The sequence below is a fragment of the Balaenoptera musculus genome, chromosome 5, assembly GCF_009873245.2.
Source record: "Balaenoptera musculus isolate JJ_BM4_2016_0621 chromosome 5, mBalMus1.pri.v3, whole genome shotgun sequence".
In the NCBI taxonomy this organism is placed as follows: Eukaryota; Metazoa; Chordata; class Mammalia; order Artiodactyla; family Balaenopteridae; genus Balaenoptera; species Balaenoptera musculus.
In genome coordinates this window covers 137,393,890-137,418,484 of record NC_045789.1, presented here as the reverse complement: position 1 = coordinate 137,418,484, position 24,595 = coordinate 137,393,890, and the positions used below count along the sequence as shown (strand labels likewise).

General features: G+C 60.7%; 1 protein-coding gene across 3 annotated transcripts in view; it reads right to left on the bottom strand.

Annotated features, from left to right (window-relative positions):
- The window catches only part of HTRA3 (HtrA serine peptidase 3), a 32,991-nt gene extending 9,359 nt beyond the window's left edge, over positions 1-23,632 (bottom strand). For 2 of the 3 annotated variants that reach the window (XM_036853960.1, XM_036853961.1), the window contains exons 1-6: positions 23,245-23,632; positions 12,493-12,592; positions 9,378-9,600; positions 6,225-6,419; positions 5,457-5,489; positions 3,567-3,681 (exon numbers count right to left, since the gene is read on the bottom strand). In XM_036853960.1, the coding sequence (XP_036709855.1) occupies positions 3,567-3,681; positions 5,457-5,489; positions 6,225-6,419; positions 9,378-9,600; positions 12,493-12,592; positions 23,245-23,629 (1,051 nt within the window). In that variant the 5' untranslated portion in view covers positions 23,630-23,632. Of the gene's footprint in view, positions 1-1,614; positions 2,323-3,566; positions 3,682-5,456; positions 5,490-6,224; positions 6,420-9,377; positions 9,601-12,492; positions 12,593-23,244 lie in introns of those variants that run through there. The other variant, XM_036853962.1, reaches the window with a different exon arrangement.
- Between the last annotated feature and the right edge of the window lie 963 nt (positions 23,633-24,595).

The following is a 24,595-nucleotide window of genomic DNA, read 5'->3' as shown; positions in this document are numbered from 1 at the left end:
TAAATCCACAAGACTGGATGAGGTCCTCAGAGGAGAGGGGTAGGGCCCGGGGACTGAGGCCTCAGCCCTCCATCCTGCTCCCGACGTGAGTACTGGCCACTGGTCAGCTTCGCTCACAGCCCCAAGGTCATGCTTACCAAGGAGGAAGAAACCCGCGGCTTCGAGAAGCGTAGCCCAGGGTCACCTGAGGCCAGCGGCTGTCCTGTTAGATCTCCTGGGGCAGGAGATTCCTGACCCTCCACCGACCCCGGAGCAGCGGGCCCCGCCCACTCGCGGGCTTTCCAGAAACAGAATCATAACTGCAACCCTTCGTCTTCCCGTCCTTATTGGAAAATCACCTAAGGGATGCGTGTCCGATGCTGGTAACAAGGCTTGGAGGGAGGCTGGGTGCCCTGTTTCTTTCTAAACATGTCACGGAACCACGCTGATCCAAAGTGAGGCAAGTACATCAAAGACGGTAACAAAACAACCGTGCAGGAGGGGAGGGGAAGTGATTGTCTGAAGGGGGCGGATGGTCTCCGGGGAAGGAGGAACGCACCGAAGGGTACATTTTCACACGGTCAACTGCACGCCACGTGAACTGACTCTCACTTCAACAAACAAGCAGACACGAGACTGATGCACACACCTGGACTTCTCGGCATCAAGACTGATCCCTGATTTGCCCCAGGGCCCCCCTCCCAGGAAATGCCCCTCATTCCCCCTTGCTCGGGCCTTCGCCATGTCGGTGTATAGTCGACACCCCACGGTCCAGCGGGTCCTATTGGCTCCAAGTGCAAAAGAGATCCCGGACCCAACCAGCCCTCACCCCACAGCTGCCACCCCCGAGCCTGGCCGCCAGAAAGGCTGCTGTGGGCCCCTAACTGGTCTCCGGCATCGACTCTTGTCTCCCCGAAATGGACTCTGTAGAGTAATGTTGTATCCTGCAACTTAACTGAGTTTTCGGACGGGTTCTATTTGCTTTTGGGTGTCGCCTTCAGCATTTTCTACATAGAGTACCATGTCATCTACAAAGAGTGACAGTTTTCCTTTTTCCTCTGCCATTGGATTCCTCTTCTTTCTTTTCTTTTTTTTTTTTTCATTTAATTATTATGGCTAGGACTTCCTAGACCATGTTGAATGACAGTGGCGAGTGTGGTCAGGGTTAGACTTATGTGTAAGCATAACTGGCCCTCTTCCCTTTCCTCCCTCTCCAACTCTCTGAGGCTTCCAGGAAGGACAGGACCAGTCCAGGGTCACACATGACTCAGGGAGTTGAGCTGAACCATTGTTTTTCTGCCCCTCAGTCCTGGGCATAAGTTTGTGTACTATCTGCGTACCTTCTGGGCGGACACCTAGGATGGCCCAGCCCACTAACTCAATCACCCGCTGTGGGTACACGTTAGTCCTAAGGCTGGCTGAACCCCCAGACCCTCCTGGGGCCACTCTTACCTTGAAAGTTCCCCAGAGGCCTCTGCCCCCCAAACCCTAGATGGAAACAAGAAGCGCACCTTAACTAACATCCCCTCACTATAATAAAAAGACGGTTAGTCTTAAAGAAATTTAGATTAACTGGGTTTGGATGATTTGGTATTTTTATTTAAAAAAAAAAAAAAACCTAAAAGTGAACATCAGTCAATTTCAGAAGGCTTTAAAATTATAAATTCAGTCATTCAGCTAAAATTTGTTGGGCTCTTTCATTAGTCCACATGTCCTTGGGGAGGTGACAGCTCTGGGGACAGGGGACGAGTGTTCCCTGGGGACTGGGGTGAGGTCAGTGCTGAAGGGGACAGTCCCCGTACAACAAAGGATGGGGACAGTCCCTGCACAACAACAGAGGAAGAGAGAAAAAAGAAGAGGATGTTATCACCCCATTTCCAACAAAACAGTCACCCCACAGCTCAATCTGTGCCAAGTACAGCCCCACTGATTTCCAGGAAGGTGGTCAAAGTCAAAGGCACCCCTGAAGCAGAGAAAAATTAAACTGGAAAACTAGGTTATTAGAGAAAAAACCAAGTGTGGTACGAAGGTGCAGCCCTGGATCAAGTTCTGAGCTTCCTAGCAGCCAAGGAGCAAAGGGCTCAAGAGGTGAGATGATCCCCTGGCCAACAGAAGCCTTCAGCTTCTTTAGGGAAGACCGGCTGTGCCCTGGCTTCAGGCTGTCTTCACATAAGGGACACGGATGAACCAAACGGGGTCCTCAACTGCGGTTCTTCACGGGACCAGTCCTCCTAGCCCTGGTCTGGGCTGTACTGGAGTCTGTATACTTGGCTGGTGGGGGCGTGGAGGATGGGGCAAGCGTGAAGAAGTGCCCCTGCCCTCAGTGGACTGCTGGCGAAGGGGCTGGGAGGAGACAGGGAGCAACGTGAAGGTGTGAGCAGGAGGGCTGAGTCAGGTCTGCGTGCTGGCCACGAGGGGTCATGGGAGACAAACTGGGCGGAAGGAGAAGTTGCTCAGGTGAAGAGAATGGTGGGAAGGTGGAGGCCACCAGGAAAGGTCCTGAGATCAGAAACACGGCCCTCCTCTGGAGAGTGGCCGTGACCACCGACTTTGGGAAAGCGGCTGGCCTGTCCTTACTAGGGACAGGGGACAGTCACCTGGCCTTGTCAAGGCCTCTCCCAGATGGATGCTCGTGGCCACCTGGGAGCGGGCAGGGTGGGCTGGACACGCCTGTGTGTGGGGGGTAGGAGATGGAGGACGAGAAGAGGGTGATGTCCAAGCATCAGGACCTCGGGCTCTGGTGGATGGGTGGAAGGAAGGAAGGAAGGGTGAATAGGTGGATGGATGAACAGAAGGAAGGAGGGATGGAAGGAAAGAAAGAAGGAAAAGGAAGGAAGAAAGGAAGGATAGATGGATGAAGGAATGAGTGGATGGATGGATGAACGGATGTATGAGTGGGTGCATGGATGGGTGGGTGGGGAGAAGAATGGATGGGTGGATGGGGGGTGGGTGGTTGGATGGATGTGTTGGTGGGTGAAGGGATGGGTGTGTTGGTGGGTGAAGGGATGGGTGGGTGGATGGGCAGATGGGTGGGTGGGTTGGTGAGTGGGTGGGTGGTTGGATGGATGTGTTGGTGGGTGAAGGGATGGGTGTGTTGGTGGGTGAAGGGATGGGTGGGTGGATGGGCAGATGGGTGGGTGGGTTGGTGAGTGGGTGGGTGGTTGGATGGATGTGTTGGTGGGTGAAGGGATGGGTGTGTTGGTGGGTGAAGGGATGGGTGGGTGGATGGGCAGATGGGTGGGTGGGTTGGTGAGTGGGTGGGTGGATGCAAGGAAGGAAGCACTGGGTTCTGACAGCTACGGAGCAGCCCAGACAAGTGAAGCCCGAGAGCCAAACCCCTGGAGGTGGGAGGTGAGGTTGATGATCCCCAGCCGGAGGGGCCAGTCTGGAGGGGTAGGCGTGACCGTGGCCATGAAGTGGAAGATCTGAAAGAGGCTGAGGTATCCCGGGGCGGGGGTGTCTCAGGACGTCAGGACTGGGTCAGGAGTGAGCGTGGGCACACAGCACCGCAGGATCTCCTGGCCCGGCTGGAGGCTGTGGGCTCAGCCCTGGGACAGCCTCCCTGCCTCCACGTGGGAGCTCCGTACCTTTGCCGTGCTTGTCCTGGAACTCCGTGAGGAAGCGCGTGATGCGGTCTGAGGGGATGGCAAAGGAGATGCCGGCCGCAACCTTGAGCGTGTTGATGCCAATGACCTCGCCGTCCTGGGCAGGTGATCAGAGCGGGTGGTCACTCGGGGAGCCCCAGCGACCTCTGCCCTCAGCAGCAGAGCAGCGTGTCCGCGGCTCGGCTCCCAGAGGGGACCCTGGCCATCAGCGCCCTCCCTGAGAAGCTCCGAAAAGGTGCTCTGGGGTTCACACCTGGGTCAGGGACCCCCACCTCTCCCGCCATTTGCCTCCAAAGCTGACCCCGCCCCCATGGCTGGAGAGTGTCGGCCGGGGAAGCTTGCAGTCTGCCCCTGAGAAGCAGAGCCCGCTGACCGAGGACACCCCCAGGCAGCATTCTGAGGGGCTGGAGCCAAGAGGGACGTGATGAGGACTGTGGGACCCCCCCATCCCCTCCTTCTAGAAGCAGGGCGGGGCAAGTGGGCCCAGGGCCGCCCCCAGCATCCCCCCTCCTTTCTGTCCCTTTGGAGCTGGGCTCCCACCCTGCCCTGCCCTGCCCTGCCCTGCCCTGCCCTGCCCTGCCCTGCCCTGCCCACCGCGAGGCTGCGCAGCTTTGTCGGACCTGCAGCCTGAGGCCTCTCTCCTGGACCTAGCCCCTCCCTCAGCCCGGCAGGCACCCCTGCCCTGGCTCTCCCGTTCACCTCGGGGGTGACACCTGCACACGACACCCAGGCCAGGGCCTGGCCTGGTCACCAGGGGTCCCCTCTGGGGCCTGCCTCAGAGCTTTGGACAAAGGCATACTTCGCCTGCCTGGTCCCCCAAGTGCCCATCCCCACCTGTTCCCCAGGAGCCGTGAGGTGGGAGGACCAGGCGAGGAGAGGATCCAGGGATGGAGAGTCTCTCATCGGCCCTGTATGCCCATCCCCCTCCGCCTGGACCACAGGGCGTGGCCTCCTGACCTCTGGCCTAAGGTCCTCCCACACGAGCTTTCTTGAACACCAGCGCTATGGCCTCAGCACTGCTGGAAGAGCCTAGGGCTTGTCAGGGCGCGGGGAGACGCACCCTCCGCGTCAGGACGTGGCGCGCCAGCCTCCTTGCACTGTTTCCCACCTGTTGCTCCAGCAGCGACACCTGCATGTACGCCTCCACCTCGTGTCCATGCTCTGCCCTCTCCCTGGAATATCTTTCTCCTGCACGTCCGCATCCACCCAAACCCTCCATCTCCACAGCCCAGATGAGATGCTCCCGCCTCCAGGAAGCCCTCCCTGATCCCATGTCAGCTGCCAGGTCCCCCGGCCCGGTGTCCCTCTGGAGCCCTCCCTGCTCCTCACACTGTGCTTGGGTGTGTCCCTGCCTGACCCCCTCCTTGGATGGGACCCCCTCCCGAGCACTGTCTTAATGGCAAGGCTAAGGCATTCCCCTGAGATCTGGCACTGGGGGAACAGGCATCTGCGTCTTAGAGAGGGCTGGACCTCAGCTGGCCTGGTCTATCCTTACACGGCCCAGATGCAGGGACCAAACCCAGGGAGCCTGGGTGCCGAGGTGCGTGGCACGCCCATCTCGTCTCCTGTCAACACGACAACAGGGGGAGCCAGAGGGGGTGACTCGTCCCCAACCTGTGTCCCCTGCCCCAGGTCCACCACAGGCACACAGCCCCGGCCTGGGCTGCTGTTCTCGGGGCGTCCCTCACTCCTCTGACAGCACCAGCTCCCCTGGGGGCACGGGGCAGCTCGTGCTCGGGGTCATATCCTCCTCCCGGGCCTCCAGGCTGTTGGCTGTGTTCTGGGTCCCACGCCTGTCTCGAGGCTGTGCCCCACCCGCCATGTGAGCAGAGCCCCCGAAAACTCGAGGCCCCTGCTCTAGGGGACACTTACCAGGTTCACCAGGGGTCCCCCGGAGTTCCCATACTGCAGGGCGAAGAAATTCGACATTAGCTGTGCCCTGGGCCCCCCGACCCCGAGGGTTCCTGAAGCTTTTTCTTCCAACTACCATTCCAACCAGCACAGAAACATGTAATTGAATGTCATCCCCGGACAACGTCGAAAGGCCTCATCACTGTCTCCCATTTCATAGATAAGAAAGCTGAGGCCCACAGAGGCCAAGTGCACGGCCGTCTGATCATCAGGGTCTGACCTGCCCCGTGCTGTCTGCACAGACCTCAGGGGCTCCCTCCAGCCTCACATCCACAGGAAGGGCAGCAGCAGGTGGACGCAGGATGGGGCACCATTTCTCATCCCACCAGCCTCGAGGGTCTCTCAAAGACTAACGCTTCCAGAAGAGGGTCTGAACCACGGCAAAGCCAGAGAGGCAGGCGCCGGCTGTCAAAGTGCTTTGTGAATGCAAAAGGTGCCATCCAACATAATAGTAATAATAACAATAGTAGTAATAATCAATGTTGACCGGGGTGTGTATTTGGGCAAAGATATTTCAGGGGCCTCGGCTATGCCTCTACCTCCCTGAAGGGCTGTCCCGGGTCAGGGCAGCAGCCTCTAACTCCCAGGGCCAGCCTGGCACCCATGGGTAGAAGTCACAGGGAGTCAGAGCTCCGCTTCGTCTAAAGAAAGAACTTTCTAGCCAGTGGCTGCGCCCAGTGCTGGAGAGGGCTCTGGGGACAGAGCCCCGTGGCTACGGCGGGCGCTCACGTTGATGATGGCGTCTGTCTGGATGTAGTCCATGTCCGAGTCCCGGAGGCCCAGCTCCCGGCCGTCCCGCTGGGCCGTGCTGACGATGCCCGTGGTCACGGTGTTCTGCAGGGCGAAGGGGCTACCAATGGCCACCACAAACTCGCCGGGCCGCAGGTCTGCCGAGTGGCCCAGCGACAGCGCCGGGAGCTTTTTCTGGGGGGGGGGGGAGGTGGGGAGGACATGGGGAGGGAGGCTCAGCTGTCGGCCTTTGGTGGGACCAGAGCCAGATCACGTCCAGGCCCCCGGCAGGGTGGTCCCTGGAGCAGCTGGACAGAGCCGTCAGGGCTGCAGACCAAGGCAAGTCTGGCTGCCCCGTGGTGGCCACGAGACCCAGGGCTGGCGTTCACAGAGCAGAGGCTCAGCCCCCCAGTGACCACAGGTGTCCCTAGGGCAGGCCTCAGGGGTCCGTCATAGGGAGAGTGCACAGAGGGTCCAGCCGGGCACGGCCTCCGAGGTCACTGAGCCCAGTGGTTCAGTGGTCCCAGATCCCTCTGAAAATCCGACAAAAGCCACGGACAGCAGCACCCGGAAAATGCACACACTGATGTGTGGAATGGGGTCTGCGGGAGCCCTGGAGCCCAGTGGGGACCCGCGATACTGGTTTTGGAATCCGATGCAGCTCAACCTGATCTCCCAATATAGACACACACGGAAGCTGAGGCCAGAGCGATAAAGCGACTTAACCACGTTCTGCGTCCCTGTCCCGCCCCTGCACACCGAGGACACCTGCACTCTCCTCTCCTGTTTTCTCCTGGGGCCAGCGGAGCCTGTCTGTCTGTTTGTCTGTCTGTCTGTCTGACTCTGCATCTGGACTGGGAGCTCTGAGGGGGGCCGTGCCTTATTTGTCTCCATGTTCTGGAAGCTGCAGGGAGCAAGCTCAGAGGAGGAGATGCCCGTGAACTTGGAGGGTTTCCTGGTTTTGATGCTGCACCCCTCATGTCAGATGTCACCCCGGGGGGAGGGGCGGCATGTGGGACCCCTCAGCACCACTTCTGCAGCTTCCTGTGGGTCTGTTCTTATTTCCAGATAAAAAGTCTTCCTCACAAGGTGCTGGAGTTTCCCCACCAATGGTGCGTCAGTGACAAAGGCAACTACAGGAAGCGAACTTCCAGGTGAACTAAATAACATGAAATGCATGTGCTAATTGTGGAGGGGAGTAAAGCTTCTAGACTACACAATGGAAAAAGGAAGAAAAGCCCCGGAGATGGCCGCGCTCGGATCACAGGGGCCTCGGCTAACTCTGGAAGTCGGGGGGCCGGATCCCGCACTGTGGACCCTCGGGACAGTGGGTTCCATCTGGCCTCTGCTCTCTGCTCCCAGGTCAGGAGTTTCCCCTTTTTACGCAGTGCCACCACGTCAAATAAGAATTTTTCCCTGTTTTTCATAGCAGCTCTCGATAAAGGTAGAAAGGTAAACGCCTGTAAACGGAGTGAGGGGGGACCTCTGGGCGGGTTAAGGAGACACCAAGCGGCTGTGCCCACGTGGGAGACGTGGGGTCTGGACGCGCCACTTTCTGTGCTGCTGGACGGCAAAGCCTCAGTAAGTGGCACAAAGGGTCCCAGGTGGAGGACCCGGGTGCTGCAATCGGGGTGAGGACCCAGAGAGACAACGCGGGTTGGCAGCTTTCCCCAAAGCTTGGTTTGATGCCGCGTGCAGGGCTCGGAGGCTAAGAGGCAGACCTGCTGTCAGGAGAACCGCTGCAGGCGCTGGGCATCTCTGGGCACCAGGGCACCTGGGTCTTACTGACTCTGCTGGCATCTTTGGCCCCAGGTGGCCGCTGGGGTGCGCCCCTGCCCCACCCCGGGATTCCAGTGCCTGGAAGGGGAGAGACCCAGAGACAGCCAGGCCTGGGGTCTAGTCCAGCTCTGTCTCTCCCCACAGGGGTCCTTGGGCAGGGGTCACAAACTGTGGCCCTTGGGCAAATCCAGCCCAATCCAGCAGCCTCTTCTGTAAATAATCTTTTCTTGGACCACAGCCCAGCCATCTGGCCTGTGGCTGTTTTCCCAGTCCAGTGCAGAGAAGTTGCTACAGAGACCACGGGGCCCGCGAAGTCTAAATCATTTACTACCTGGCGCTTCACAGAAAAAGTGTGCCAGCCTCTGTCCTTGAGTACATCCCTCCTCCCCCAGCCCCAGTTTTCTCGTCTTTAAAATGGAGGTGGTGTTCCCAGACTCAATAACTACTGGGAAAGGGCTCAAAAGTGGGCAAGGGTCTCCGTTAGGATAGTGACGTGGAGCCACTAAATCTCCTCTCCCGTGATCGGGCAAGAGGACACCTCCTTGCAAAAGACCGATCATCTCAAGTGCTGGCAACTTTATTCAGAGAGAGCAGAAGCCAGGTTCAGACTCAGCCAAGCTGGACTCGCCAGCCCAGATGGGCCCGCCCCTCAGGGACCTCATGGCATAGGCAGGGCACAGGTCACCGCAGGTGAGCCCACAGTGGCCCCCAGAGTCGTGACCACAACGCTGGACGACAAGAAACACGCTGGAGGGAGTCTAGGACTTAGCCGAGTGGGCCCAACCTGCCCTTGGTTAGACTGACCTCGGGCAATCACCTGACTCCCCAGGCCTCAGTTTCCCCTCTGAAATAGCCGGACACTGGCGTCCCTCCCGTCAAGGGCTGTGGTGGGGATTGGGGGGTGTGCTCAGGCTGGCCTCCCAGAAATGGCCAGTGGTAGTCACGGAGGAGCACTGTGGCCCCGGGGTAGGTCTGCCTGCTCAGCTGGGGTGTCGATGTGGAAGTGGGGGGATGGAGGGGGTCAAGTATCCCAAGTGCTCCCCACTGGCCTCTGTCACCCCCACGGGGACAGCGGCATCCCCAGGAATGGGCCCGGGAGGGACAACAGAAGTGTCCTGGGCCTCGGAGACCCTCCGTGTGGGAGTGGCTATGGGCAGCACAGAACCTGCTCTGCCCTGCACGGGCGGCTCAGGGGAGGCACAGAGCGATGTCCGGACGCCCGGGTTCTAGTCTGACTAGACCCAAGACTGGGGACACATCGCCGGTCCCCGGGGGTCTCAGTTCCTCCGAGTGTCCGACGGGAGGGCTGGGCCAGCGCGTCTCAGAGCCCCAGGGTCCAGGAAGGGCTCCCCCGCTCCCCCGCCGCCCACTCACCTTGGGGTGGATCTTGATGGTGGCGATGTCCGACTTCTTGTCGATGTCTTTGATGGTGGCCTCGTAGGTGTCACCGTTCTGCAGCTGCACCTTGAGCTGCTGCCGGCCCGAGACGGTGCTGGTGCTGGACACCACGTGGGCGTTGGTGACGATCAAGCCAGCCTCCGACGTGACGAAGCCGGAGCCGCTGGACAGGGGCACGTTGCGGCCGAACAGAGGGTGTCTGCGGGGAGCCAAGCAGGCGGGCGTTCAGGACTGGGGTGGGGGTCGGCCACCGCAGCGGGCCGGTGGGGGAGAGGAGCAGAGCTAGTGCCTGGGCTTGGCGTCCACCAGGCCCAGCGTCGAATCCCAGCTCTGCCACCTCCTGGCTGTGGCCTTGGCCAGGTCATTAAGTCTAGACCCACTTCACAGCCGCAAAGAGGGGCCCATGATCTGTGACTTGCCGTCTGCGAGGGTGAGTCAGGAGGCCCGTGAATGTCAGACCCATGACGAAACAGCAGGCACTTCCTGCCCTGGAGCCAGACAGACCAGGATTCTAACCTCAAGTCCAGTCCCCACGTACATCTGCCTGACTGTGGGCAGGAGGCCGACCCCTCTGAGCCTCAGTCTCCCCATCGAGGAAATGGGCTAACAGCACCTGCTCCACTGAGCCGGGGGCCTGCAGGCAGTCGGTCAACGAGCAGGGCTGCTCCTGGCACAGGGAAGACGCAGGGATGTGTACCGGGCCTCCGTGGACTGTCACACAGCAGGTCCCCAGGGAATGTCAGTGTCCCAGGTCTCTGGCTGCGCAGAGAGAGGGTCTAAACACCGAGGGGAGCGTGCTCCCACCTCCCTCTGGCGCCTCCCCACTGCTGCCTACCCTGAAGCCCCAGATGGCGTGAGGAGCAGAGCTGGCGGGGCTCCGTTCCGTGAATCCCACGCCACGCGCCTACAGGGGGAGCCCTGGACGTGGCAGGGCAGGGACACCGGCCTTAGCATCTGCCTCCGTAAAATGGGATGGAACAGGTGATGCAGCTGGCATGGGGCCCGAGTCAGTATTCTCTGGTGGGGGACAACACCCCGCCGCGGCTGGAGCCCTCTGAGAAGCAACCTCAGCTCCCAGGATGCCCGACACAGCTTGGGACCTACCCCGGGAGGGGGGTCGGTCGCCTCTGGGACCCCAGTGCAGGGCCTGGATGGAGCAGATCATCAGTGCCTGAGGCTGCTTGGCAGAGACGACGGGAGGGAAGGAGCAGGGATGGCAGGGAAGTCTCCGGGGAGTGGGTCTCTGGGAGGTGCAGAAACACCACCTCACCACCAGCAGGACCAGGGACAACTAATGTCACTAAGGGCTCCCTCTGAGCCAGGGACCAAGTCATTTTGCGCTCACAGCCGCCCTATAAGGTAGGCAGGCCTCCAGTTCGCAGGTGGGGAAACAGGACCAGTGACACGAACCAGCTGCCCGGGTCAGGCAGGAAAAGGGCACAGCAGGGGTCTGAACCAGGCAGCCTGGTCACTTGGCCCCTCTGCAGGGTGACCAGAGCATCTGTTCGCTCACGCCAGCAACCAGCCTCTGCCCCCGCCTAGTTCCACGTGGGTCCCTGAGTGGAGCCGCACCTGAGCCCCGCGGGGCTGCCATGTGTAGGATTTGTCGAGTGTCTGCAGAAGGGCTCCAGGCAGCCCGGGGCCTCCTCTCCGGCTCCAGGGTCACAGCCAGAGGTGCCTGTGCTGGAGGATCACTTTCTGGTGTCTGGGATCTCGCCCGCCTTGGCCTCACCACGCAGACATCAGCCTCCAAGGCTGACTTGGAAATGGCATCACCACCTGCCCTGCTGGTTTGGGGGTCTGATGCCTGGGGCCTTCTGGAAAGACACTGCCCCCTCCAAGCCACCTGCAAGGCCAGGGACGTGCCACTCACATGTCCAGTTGTCATTTCCTTAATGACACGTCTCAGGGTCTGGGGCCCGTGGAAAGGACAGCGAGGGGTCAGCGTATCGCAGGGGGATGGGCTCAGCTCTGAGGTCCAAGAGACTTGGGGCAGCTCTGCAGCTCTGAGCCTGGGGCAGTTCCCCGGGCCTCTGTTTCCACATCCAGCAAATGGGAACGTGGGAGCCAGCCTTCTGGATTCATGGGAAGGTGCATAGGCTGTCAGCCAGCGCTCAGGGACAGGCTGCCCGGTCCTGGTGTCTCCTTTAGGAGGCGGGCACACAGCAGGGCTGTTTGGAGCAGCACAGGAGCTGTAGGAAAGGCAGCCCGTGCGGCGATGGGCACACAGCAGGTGCCTGAGGACGTTGCTGAGCTCACACCGTCAGTCTCCCCCGCCCCGCCCCGCACGGAGCACCGTCAGTGGTGAGCACGGTCCCTGCCCTCCAGAGATGGGGGGCAGCGACGCCCAGTGACAAGGGCTCCCACTAATCAAGCTCCACGGCCAGCGAGCAGGGGGCCCTGTGCTGGGGCCAGGAGTCAGGGCGCGAGCAAGTCTGCCCACTCCTGGGAACCCCCAGGGCCACCTGGTCCTCTGTGCCTCAGGCGGGCTTAATGACACTGGCCGGCCTCCACCACCTGGGGAGAGTGCTGTGAAGTCAAGCGAGGCCCTGGGGTCGTGGCCGAGGCCTCAGTGACCGTCCCCTCGGGCAGCGCGGCACGCGGGGGCCTGGCTCCCTCCGATTCCAACAGGATGGAGTGGGGTTCTGACCCTGTGTGTCTCCTCTGGGCTGCTACTGGCCAAAAGGTTAGGAAACTCGATGGAAGAAACACTTTAAATGTGAGAAAAGTCATGCTCTTCGTGTCTTCTCTTTGCGGGGTGTAAGTCAATTTGGGACTAGACCCCAGGATTCCACGGGAGCCAGCGGTCTGCAGTGTCCCTGTGACACCTCAGCAACCCCCGACCTCGCACCTGCTCGTGCCACAGCCCGGTCACCTGAGGGGTGCTTTCTGTCTCCTTAGGTGAGGAGGTCAGGGTCAGAGAGGGGGCATCCCCAGCAAGGGCTACAGCAGTCCGGCAGTCTGAGCGAGGCCCGCCGGACCCCACGCCCGCTCTGCTTTCTACTGCCCCCCAGTGCTAGAATTGAGTCTACTTTGGGCCCAGCAAAGGGCGGGGGGGAGACCTTGGAGAGGCGAGGGGGGCTCCACGTACCTCAGGAAGAGTTCTATGTGGACCACGGCCGGCGCGATCTTCTCCACCACGTCAGCGATGAAGTTGAACTTGTACCGCGGGCTGGTCAGCTGGTGGAGACCTGTACTGGCAGAAGAACCAGGTGCTTTAGTGCGGCCCAGACATTTGGGAAGGGGAGCTCACTCGCCCCAAGGATGGTTAATGCTGAGCTTCCTCACCTCACATCGCCAGCCCGGCCAGGAGGCTCAGAGAGGTCAGAACACTTGCCCTGGGCCACACAGCACTGACGTGACGCTCACGCTGGATCTGGGCTAGTCCCCCAGGGCCCTTGCCCTTTCTCTCAGATACAGCAATGCCCTGGCGTGAGGAAACCGACCCTTCCCCTTGCCAGCTCTGGCCTGTCCCTCAAGGCCTTGGGCTACTGCAGTGGCTGGACAAGGTTACAGCAGAAGCCCCTGGGTGGTCCCTTCTGAGCTGCCCGCTCCTGGCCATGGCGTGGCCCCCATCTGGGCCAGGTCGGCTGCCGCTGTCTGAGTCGCCAGGGCCCCCCACCACAACCCCGACGCTGATCTGTGTCTAACTTAGCCAGGCCCCAGGCTGGCTTGCCAGGCAGCTCACAACCTTCCCTGGAACATTTGCCGGCTCAGATTTCTGCTGCCGTCAGCAGTGGGGCTGCTGCTCGCCAGGACCACAGGCCTGAGACGTGTGGGTGGCACAAGGCCCACACCCCTTTGGTCTCCCTGTTCGGGCACATGCTGGGGTCTCCCAGGTCCCCGCCAGAGACCGGTGCTGTCTGGAACCCACGCTGCGCAGCCCTGCTTGTAAGGGCTCCCAGGGCCTGAAATGAGTACTGGGCTGAGCACCATTGAGCTCCAGCTGTGTGGCTTTAGGCAAATCACTTACCCTCTCTGGGCCTCGACACCTCACCTGAAATGTGAGACCAAAGATGCCTCTCCACCCCCATCCCCCAGGGAGCTGTGGGAATAGGCTGTGACTTGCAAACTGAAATGCTCCCTGCCTCGGCAGGGGTGGGAGGGGAAGGGGGGAGCCCACCACCCACCCTGCTCCCTGATGCTGGTGAACAAAGAGGGCTCGGCCTGTAAGGTCCAGCTTTGCAGCTGATGTCTCTCGATGGTCTCTGGGAAGTGACCGATAATCAGGATCTAGTGAAAATCTGGTTTTCCTGGTTGTCCAAAGGGACGGGAGGGAGCAGGTTGGGTGCAGCACAGGAGCAGCGTGCAAGCCCACAGTCGGCGCCTCATAAACATCCGTGGACAAGTGCGGTCCCCATCCACGGCCCGACTCGTCTCCGCAGCTGTCCAGGGGGGAAGCCAGGGCAGGGGTCATCAGCTCCATCCTAAAGGTGGGGAAACTTGAGGCTCAGTTCGAGGAGAACCAGGACAGGGGCTGCAGGGCTCCCTTCCTTAGGGCCCTCCCCTCCCCCCCGTGGCCCCTCAAGGCCCTGACTGTGAATTAAGCCTGAGCTGGGACTCGGGACACAGAGGAGAGCTTGCCTTGGGCTCCTTGGTCTGGGGAGGCGAGCAGGGCCCACCCCACAGATCCTGTGATGTCTGCCTCTCAACCAGCCTGTGGGCGCCGGCCACGGTGGGCCCAGCCCCCTGCGGTCAGCCTGAATCAAAGGCCGCCTATCCGGGGTGGCTGGAGACTGGCTGGGAGACGTGGCCCGCGGCGGGCCACCTCGTGGCCCCCTGATGATCAAACTGCGGCCGCCAGGGGCCGCTGTGCCCAGAGCCCTCCTCCCAGAGGCAAAGCCCAGTGGAGGGGTTGCATCTAAGATTCAGAGGTTGTGTTTGTGGGCAAGGCCCATGCCGGGCCACGGCTCTGCCTCTCCCAGCACACATGGGTGCCAGGCATGTTTATTTCCACGTGGATAGCCAACAGTCCCTGAAACTCTGGAGGAGAAGCTACCCGTCAGCTAGCCTGTGGGGCCCGAGCCTAGCTCTGCCTGCCCAATCCCAAGGGCACTGGGAACCTGCATTCATGCTCTATCTTAAAGGCGCAGGGAAGGAAGCCAGCCACCAACCTTGTTGCCCCTTCCAGGTTTTGCTTTCTGACAAGAAAGCTCCCCTGCCAGGCAACCCCCACATCACCAAGGTCCCGGAGGACCCCAGGCAAGGGGGAGGACTCAGCACCAGGCCTGGATTTCCTCTGGCCAAGGCTCGTGCCCACCATGCCATGCTGGAACAGGCAAGCCCAGGCGGGTGAGGCTAGGTGTCACCCCTCCCTGCTCTGTAAACTGTGGGGGCCATTTACCCCCAGTCTCTGCTCCATCATCCACAATTCCCACATGGACCGCTCCCCAGTTTTCCCTACCACGATGCTCTGGCCTGTCCTGGGTGCAGCTCAAATCTCGCCTCCTCCAGGCAGCCCCCCTGGCAGTCTTCTTCCAGCCCTCCTTGGGGCTCCCAGCATAATGCCTCACCCACCACACTCGCTCTCATAGGGAGGCTGAGTGCTTTCCATGTGTGTGCTCAGTGCTGGGGACAGGCCAGTGACCAGCCAGGCACAGCACTGTGTGACCAGTGACGGGACAGGGGGAGGCCCAGGGTGAGATGGGGGAGTCCAGCGGCACCCCTAATCCAGGCCTGGAAGAGCACACCGGGAGGGGAACAGAGATGCAAAGACACAGCATCACGCATGAGGGCAGCTATGGGTGGATTCGGCCGACTCCAAACCGGGCCCAGTGTGAATAAGACAGAGGAGGGGTGAAAACATCTGATCAGAAGAGGCTGCGTTGCCACGTGACTCGATCCCAGATCTCAGTGACTCCAAAGCTTTAGGCGCGTCTGTCCAGCCCCTGGCTGACCCAGCCCAGGTCCCGCAGGCTGAGCGCCCCGAGCTGCCCAAGCAGCCAAGGAGCTGACCTGGCCGCCCGCAGATCTGGACGGCACGGCGGCCTCCCTCCAAGTGCTTTTCTTTCCAATGTGGCCTCTCCAGAGATCACTTAAAATAGGCGACATTCAATTTCATATGACGATTTAAAAACAAAAACCCTCTGTAAAATATTCATAGGCCAAAGGCTGGCGGGAAACACATCAGAATATTTCATGGTGGATATTCGGGGGCAGAGGTAAAGTTATGAGTGATTTTGTTTCCTTTTGTGGATTTTCCAAATGTTCTCCCGTAAGCAAGTTAGATATAGAAAGAAACAGAAGGGAGAGAGGAAGGCCTGGACGGGCTGTGAGCTGGGGCGGGGTGTGAGACAGCAAGAGGCCGGGCTGTGTTTCCCACCATCCCCGGCAGGGCCCTGGTGACTGGAGGGCTGTGGAAGCTCCAAGGAGAAGCCGGGCGGGGCTCACCTCCCACCCAGGCACCAGCTCCTCTGGGACACAGACATGTCCGGATCCCCCGATAGCCCAGCTGTAACCAGCATACGCGAACCCCCAGGGCAGCCCTTGAGAGGGGGCACGGGAGGGAGGGCCTAACCCTAACCCTAACCCAAGGACGAGCATGCTCTGCTTGACCCCATCCGGCCCAGCACACAGTAGGTCTGCAAACACCGCCACAAAGAACATCGTTCAGCCTGTTAACCAGCTTTTGGGGGGAGCAGCCTCACACGAGCAGCGTCAGTGTGTCCCAGGAAACAGGCCGGAGACAAAGATGGTTTAGGGTGGAGACAGGCCTGGAGCTAGCGCCAGGTCCCATGGACTTCAGAGCCCGCGCCCGCCCTGACCCCACGGCCTGGGGCTCCCGTGCGGAGCTCCTGGGTCAGCCGCCTGGTGCCACAGGCCCCGCCAGGCCCTGTCCCTTTAAGCCGGCGAGGTGGGTGGCGGGGAGGAGGTGGGAGGCGGGCAGGGCCTGCTTCCTGGTCCTCCTCCCCACACAGAGATGAATCATCCCATGAATCAGTGGGAAGGGAAGACGTGGTTCCCACTGCCTCTTTCCACATGAAAACCTTGGGCCCCACGGCTGGGAGGCAGACTCTGTTTATTTGGGGGTTTTGACAACCCCCATCCCCACCCTCACACTGTCCTGGAGCCAAAGTTCTGAAGTCAACAGTCAGTCTTGACCAGATTCAGCTGTTAGCATTTTTTGTTTGTTTGTTTTCAAAAATAAGCTGCAATCCACAGGCTTTGGAAGTTCTAGTCAGGAAGAACTTGACACAGAGCAAAGCAAACAAGGCCAGGTGTCCAGCGGTAGTGCCCTCCCGCAAGAGGAAGGGGCACAGCCAGGGCGGAAAGGGACGGGGAGAAGGGCTGGCAGGGAGCCAGGTGGGGCCCGGGGCTCCACCTCCCACATTTCTGCATGGCAGGGCTTCCGGCACAGCGGCAGACCCTGAAAGAGGACCTATGATGTGCCAGCTCTGGACAGTCACGACTGCCATGGAATGGATGGGGAAATCGAGGCCCAGGGTGGGACACTGACTGGCCCAGACACCCCACAGGGCCACTGATACTGCTGCACGGGTTGTGTACTGCACAGCTCCAGGACCATTCTTAACAAACATCACAGCGTGACTACCGCCCTTGGAATTGTGCAGTGCGCAACCTGCACAACCGTATGCATTACCCGTCCAGCGCACAATGGGCAGAGCCAGGACTGAGACCCAGTTCTTTCCTCTAACTCCGAGGTCACTGCCCCTTCTTCTATTGCCTCCTGCAATCAGAAGACACCGCCCCTGCGTCAACCAGTAGTTAGGTAAGCGCTGGGAATGGAGGGGCCATCCGCAGGTGCCCACAAGGTCCCAGGCTGTGCCCATCCGTCCATAGCGCTGACTACAGCCTGCAGGCCAGATGGCGACGTCTCAGCAGGGCTCACGGACCTGGGTGTCCAGGTCCCATCTACATCTGCAGCCTTGCTGCCTCCGCACGCCCCCGACCCGGTACCCTCGGCTCTAGTGCCCCAAGCATGCGTGCTCTGAAGTGCCCCCCCAAACCTTTGTAATCAGTCCCTCCCTCATCACCCCCAGGCCCAGGCCAACACACCTCCCCTGGGGAGCCTGCCCTGACTCAGTGGGCTCAGTGACCGAGCTCACTCGTCTGGGGCCCAAGGCACCTGGCGACCCCTCCCAGACCTGTCCTTCGAGACTGTCCCCGTGGGCTGGGCGCCCCTGACCCACAGTGGTGAGCGGAGAGCAGCAGGGGAGCAGGGGAATTACCAGGGCCTCCTCCACAGCCTCTCGCCCTCACCCCAGGCCCCACCCACCACCCACAAGGGGCAGGCTTCGAAGCCCCAAGAGCCGCCCTCCGGGTCTGATTAGTTCCCAGGATGGCTCCCTGCCTGTGTTTTTCTTTTTCTTGAAAACATGCCTGTCCCCAAGTGAACTGTCTCCCCCCAGCCAAAGACGGTGGCTACAGCTCCCGGGGGCCGATGCTGCTGTCTGTGACCACCCGGCTCCCGTCTCTGGAACCCAGGGCTGAGGGCTGCAGCCGGGCCTCCCTCTCCGTGGGCCACGCCAGCCGGGGTTCCGGGCACTTATGACAGCAGGGAGTTCTCACAGCAGTTCTTCAGGGCAGGGATCTTCACCCATTTTACAGGTGAGGAAAAAGGCTCAGAGAGGTCAGGAGACCCGCCAAGGCCCGCAGCCAGGTCCCAGACCCCTGACCCCCGGCACGTCTCTCTCCCCGTGCTGGTCCTCAGCCAGGGTGACTGGCTGTCCCGCCCCCAGGAGAGCCCAGCCTTGGCCGGTCCTCAGCTTAGGGCCAGCCTGGCTTTTCTGGCTGTGAATCCCACTGGGGCTGCAGCCAACCCTGTGGAGGAGAGGGCTCGGCTATCAGCTCGTTTGTGCTTTGTCAAAGGGGCCCCACAGGCCAGGCAGGACTCCGGGCTGCCCACAGGGCCGCCCAAGCCACAGAAGCCACGGTGGGGTCAGCCCCTGCTCCTCCTCTTACAGGAAGCCCTCCCTGCCCTGACTGGTCCATCAGCTGACTCCTCTGGGTTCAGGCTCCTCAGCTGTGACGTGGGTACTAAGCGAGGCCAGTGGAACCGCCGTGGGCAGGGCCTGGCACGTGGCAGCCGCTCCACAAACACTGCCCTCCAGCTCCTTCCCGTCCTCCCCTGCCCCACCTTCCTCTCACAAACTCCACTTATGTCAGATACGTCCACTTGTTAACATTTAGGTTTATTCCCACTAACGCCTATTAATTAATGCTTACATCGTGCAAAGCACTTGAAATTCATTATCTCATTGATTGTCAATGACCCAGTGAGGAGGATCTGTTGTCCCCATTTCACAGATGAAGAAACTGAGGCGTGGAGAGCTTAGACTTGCAGCGTCTCTCCACGGGAAGTGGTAGAGCTGGGACTCACCCCTGAGCAGCCGGGAACAGACCTGGGTCTCGGTTGTGGCTCTGCCCATTATTTGCTGGAGGGGCTAGAGAATACAGTTGGGCAGGTTGTGCACTGCTACCCTCTGCACCAGACCAGGCATTCAGTTTGGGATGTGCACACACCCACACGTCCTGGCCACATCTTTGCTACACTGACGCTAAGGGGTCTGTGATTTTATTCTCTTTCCCACCTGTTTATTCAACACCCTTATCAAAACGAAGCAGGGAGGCCACTTCCTCAAGGTGCTGGAGGCCTGCCCGGGGTACAGGGCACTAGATGCAGTCAGGAGGACCCGGGTTCAGCACAGCTGTGCCTCCTCACCTGGTGACCTCGGGCAGCCCACTACACCTTGATGAGTCTTTTCTTCTAAAGTGCCGTGACAAAAACACCCAGACACGATGTGTGTTTAGCCCAGAGCACAAGGTCTCGCCCTTGACCCTGGTAAAGACTGGTGGCTTCTCACCCTCACAGCAGGCCCAGGAGGAGGCCACTTTCAGACCCTCTGGCAGGACACGCCGGCTCACTCGGTCAGCCGAGGGCTATACTCCGTCAGCCGAGGGCTACTCCGTCATCCAGTGTGCACGAACCCCAGGCTTCCACGGAGGCCAAGTGAATCTCTGCTTGCCCTCATTTTCCCCAGAGCTCCTGGCAGCTGAGAGGTACGTGTCAGGCCAGGTGGACGCAGCCAGTGGGTTGAGCCTGGCACACCCTTGCTCCAGCTCACCGAGCACAATGCTCGCAGTGTGACCAAGTCAGGGCAGTTCATCCCCAAAGCGGCTGGGTGCCTCTGCTGGGTCCCCTCGGATGTGAACTTGAAGGCAAGGACGGACCTGGATTTGGGCTGGGGGGGGCAGTGGGGCTCCACAGGCCTCACAGGTCATGGCGGGGCCCCCAAAGCCTGGAGAGGTGATAAGCCTGCTACCCTGTCCCAAACCTAGGCCACCCCTTCTCAGTGACACAAACAGAGCAGTACTGCCACCAACACACGGACAGGGCCACGCATCAGCCAGGCTCTTGTCAGGGAACCCCGTGCCCCACTAGACACCCTCCACGCCAGAGCCCCCCGCCAGAACCTGATCACAACTCTCCGAACCCGCTGCTCCAGGAGAGGCCCCGCCACCCACCCTGACTCCCTATCCCCATCAGTCAGGAGATACTAATGCCTCTGGAGCCTGCCCCCCTCGGCTGTCCCCCTAGCTCAGGCCTCATCAGTTCTTCCTCCTCAGGGCACCAGACTCGCACTAGCTGGGCACCTGTACCCACTCTGCACACCTGTTACCCATAAGCCTTCAGGGGTCCCTCACCTCCAAAAGATGGGTCACCCTCACAGCTCCTCCATCTGGCACCAGCTTATGCTCAGCATTTCCTGCTGTCCTCCTCAGCACAGGCTCTCTTTGCATCAACCTCTCCATGGCTGTTTAGATGCCACCTCCTCCAGGAAGCCCTCCCTGATCTATGTCTCTCCCCATCCCGGAGATGGGTTCTTCCTCCCCTGAGTTCCACACATTGTCATCTGTCCCTCACAACACAGATGATCAGGGATTTCACAAGGACTCGGCTGGTGGTGGTGATGGTGGGCAGGCTGCAGAGGCCAGGACGTACTGAGCCTGCAGGCTGCATCAGAAGTCCTGCTTGGTCCCAAAGGCAGTGGTCCCAGAGTCACAGCAGGGCTCTGGGCTGGGGAGATGTGCGTCTCATACCCGCCCCCTCAGGCCACTGTGTGGAGGTGCATGGGAAGGGGAGAGGCCTGGGAAGACAGACTGGACGGGGTGCTGTGGGATCCCAGTGCACCTCCAGACCAGCTCAGTGAGTGTGGAGGGCGAGGGTGCTTCCCAGGCCAAGCCCTGGAGGGAAAAGGACAGCTGCACAGCACCCTGGGCCTTAAGCGCCTCTTGGCTGGACTCCTGGCTCTTCACGAGTCCTCAGGAGCCAACAGATGCTGCAGTTCAGCTCTGCTGTCTGGGCAGGGGGAGTGAGAGGAGTGGGGATGCCTGATGAGTCCTGAATGCAGAATTCTGAGACCCACAAGGCCCCAGGAAGCTGCTAAGAGGATTAAAAATCGAAAGCCAACAAAGCGCTTAAATAAATAGAGCCGAGAGCCTCTGTTGGCACCTGCACTGGGGCTGAACAATAAAAGCTGATGATTAACTGCCACGTTGTGAACCGCCCAGGGCTTGAGATTCTGATTTAACTGCACGCTTGAAGGCCTATTTGTCTGCAGTTGTAGGCAGACAGGCTGTGAAAAGGGACACCTCTGCTCTACTCAGACCCTCTGCACACAGTTCTCTGGGTTTTACTCTCCCATTGATAGATATTCACCCACACCGTGTAGTATCTGCCTAGCACAGACATGGGAGTACACAAGAGCTCCACGGATAGGTAGTGAACCCTCATCACTGGAGGTATGCAAGGAGGGACACCCACCACGTGGGCCAGTCTCTCATTCCACAGCACCTACTGAGCCCAGGTGCTGGACAGACGTCTGTCTGTGGTCACGGAGCTACCGTCCTCTTCTCACCCTCCTGTGTTTCCCCCACCGTCTGAGGTTCTCCAGGACACAGATGGGGTCTGCCTCATTACAGGGGGCCTTGTTACCAGCCCACGGCCAGCGGGACACACAGAGAAGGTGCTTCACATTCGTGGACTCCCTCAGTCAAGAATAAAGGTTTCAAAATGCCTGGACCACCTCCAACCTCCCTGCTGACTCCCGGCACCCTGAAGCCTGATTCTAACAGCATCCACTACTTGGGGGGGTTGGCACTGGGAACGGGCCCACAGACACCACTGAGCTGCAGTGGGCAGGCGCCAGGCCCACCCTGAGCCCTCTGCCTCCCAGACCCACCAGGTGGCTGGTTCCAAGCCCCAAGTCAGAAGGTGCGGTGGGTGCTCAAGAAATGATAACGCCCATCTCCATGATGCCGAGTGGCACCATGCTCCCAGTCTCCTGGGCACAATCCAAGCACAAGACTGACCTCATCACCCTCACTTCTCTTAAAACCCTTCAGTGGCTCTCCCGTATAATCATGGCTAATCCCACATAATGCTTCCCAAACCGGGCTCCCCGGAACCCCGGTGTGCCAGGAGGAGGTCACGTGTGTCCTGCCAGGAAAGAGCTCTGTTGAAGTTCTCTTGGGAAACCCTGGGTTTTATCATTTTGTGGGTTTTTTTTTTTTTTTCCTTGCTGTAGGTGTTCTCAGAAGCTCTGATAGACTCAAGCGGAGTGTGAATCCCCATTGCAGGGCTGGCGTTCACTTTCCCAAACTTTTGGGGCCACAGGACACTTATTTTCAGAATCCCAGACATGATTCGGGAAGCCTGGCCTACAGGATAAAGCCTAAAACACGACATTTATGGGCCACCTGTGGTCCTGTCCCAGCCAAGCTGCCCAGCCTTGGGCGTCTCTCACAAGCCTACGCACGCACGCGCGCACACGCATCCGCTGCACAACAATTGCTCTGGGCTACGTGGCTCACCATGCACATGCCTCCACGTGGTGGTTCACGCTGTCTTCTCTTCCCAGAAAGCCTATCCCTCCCGCTACCTGGAAGACGCGTCCCCATCCTTGGAGATTCAGCTTAGATGCCCCTCACCCCTGAAGGTTTCCCGGCACCCCAGGCAGCCGTGCTCCCCACGGTAGAGCCTGTTCTGGCGGTCAGCATCTCCTGGCGGGCAGCTGTGGGCTGAGGGCACACACAGGGCCTGACAACTCCATCGCCGTGAACTCCGGGCCCAGTGCAGGTGGTTGCACTCAGAGCTCCTGCGGAACCAACACCGGAGCCTGCATTTCTAAGAGGTGCCCCAAACAAATAAGGGCTTTCCAGCATTTTCTTCCACAGGGTCAACCTGTGTGGCAAGAAGCCACCCAGAGCCAAGGCCAGGTTACGGGAGGCTGTTCTAAGGTTTGACGGGACTGAGAAATTTCCTACCCCAACGGCCGGTCCCCACGGAGCTCCAAGCGGTCCAGAGGCCCCACAAGCCCGCTCCCCATTCCTAAACAGCCCTCCGGGGACATGCGTTTTAAGCGCAGTGCAAGACAAGAAAGAAAACACCACATGTCACTCAATTGGTGTCTCTTGAATATCCAGACTGGATATTTAAGGCCAGGAAAGACTGCTTTGCATCCAACACCCAGGCAGGGAGGGATATGGGGACCAGGGGAAATGAGACACAACATGGGTAAGTTTTGATGAGGCCAGAGGCTGGAGAGATGTAGAGCTAGACCAGGCCCCTCGGGGTGGTTAGGAGAGCACCGGGTTTCACCTACTTCTGTGACCCTGGAGACAGCACTTTACCTCTCCCAGCCTCAGTTTCCCCACCTGGAAGACCAGAAGGCTGGTTGGATGATTTCTCAAAAAAACCATCCCTTGTGCCCGGGAAGTGTGGACCTTGAGGCTCCGCCCCGGCTCTGAGCCTGTTTCCCCAGGAGACTGCTTCATTCCACCCCCCCGCAGTGCTAGCGGAGCAGCCCGACCGAGCGCTTACCCGATGGGCAGGCGCCCTTCTGCAGCTGGCGCACGGGCGTCCCGGAGAGCTGCAGCGCGCGGCGGCTGGCCGCCTGCAGCGCGCACACGTTGGTGTAGGTGTGCCCGTCGGTGCCGCACACGGCGTGCGCCCAGCGACACCGACACACGCCGCGCACACACTCCAGGCTCTCCCCGCACGGCGAGTCTACGGCGCGGCCGCACGGCTCGCCCTCGACGGCGGCGCACACCAGGCAGCAGTTGCAGAGGTCGGGCACGTAGCCGCCGGGACAGCGGGGACTCGGGCACCGTGACACGTCGCAGCGCGCGGGGCACGACGTGGCCAGGGGCTCCCGGGCCAGCGCCAGCGCGACCAGGGCGGCCAGGAGCAGCGCCCGCGCCTGCATGGCGGACGGGCCCGCGGCGGGCGGCAGCGCGGGGGACCGGCCAGGGGCGCACCGAGGCCGCTGCTCCGGGCGCCGACGGAGGGAACGCGGGCGGGAGCGCGGCCACACGCGCCGGCGGCTCAGGCGGGCGGGCGCCGGGACCGCAGAGACATGCCCGGGGCGCGGAGAACCCGGGGGACTGGGGAGGCGCCCACTCCCTCCGGGCAGACGGTCTGCGGGTAGCCGGCCCCGCCGCGTTTAAAGGCGCCGGCCTCCCGCCCGCCCTCGCTGGAAGGGGGCGGCCCGGCCCCTCCGCCAGCTCCGCCCCGGCCCAACCGCCCCCGCCCGGCCTTCCGGGCCTGGACCCACCCGCGGCCGAAAGCTGGGCCTGCCCGGTCTGGGAAACCGGTGTGATGGATATTCTGCGACCCCGCCCCCGGGTAGGGGCCTTGGGGAGGAGGAGCCGCCAGTGTGCAGGCCTCCGGCACCCCTGGGAATCCCTGAGCTAGCCGAGTTCATGACTGAGTTCCAGTGACCTCAGCTACTCCCCCCATCACCCTCCCCCTCATAGAAATGGGCAAGGCCAGACCGTCCCAGCTCCTCCTCCCCAGCCTGCCTCCCCTCCCTCTCCTCCGCCCCCGGCGCCCCTCCCGCACCCCAGGCCGCCTCAGCCAGGAAGCCCTCCGGACAGACCCGGACCAATCCACGTTGGTGGGAGGGATGGATGTCACCCCTCCTGGCTCCCCACCTCCACTGGGGACAAACCTTCAGGAAGTGCCCCCCCCCACCCCATTGTCCTCAGTCTTCAGAGCTTGGAGGATGGGCTCCCCCAGGCTCTGGACAGGGTCTGTCCGGTTGCAGCCCGGCTCTCGGTGCTCTGTGGCCCTGGCAGTTGTCTTACAGCTCTGTGCCTCAGTTTCCTCTGCACGAAAGGGGAAGGAATAGCACTTGCTGCCTCACAGGATGTAGGGAGAGTCCCACGCAGTG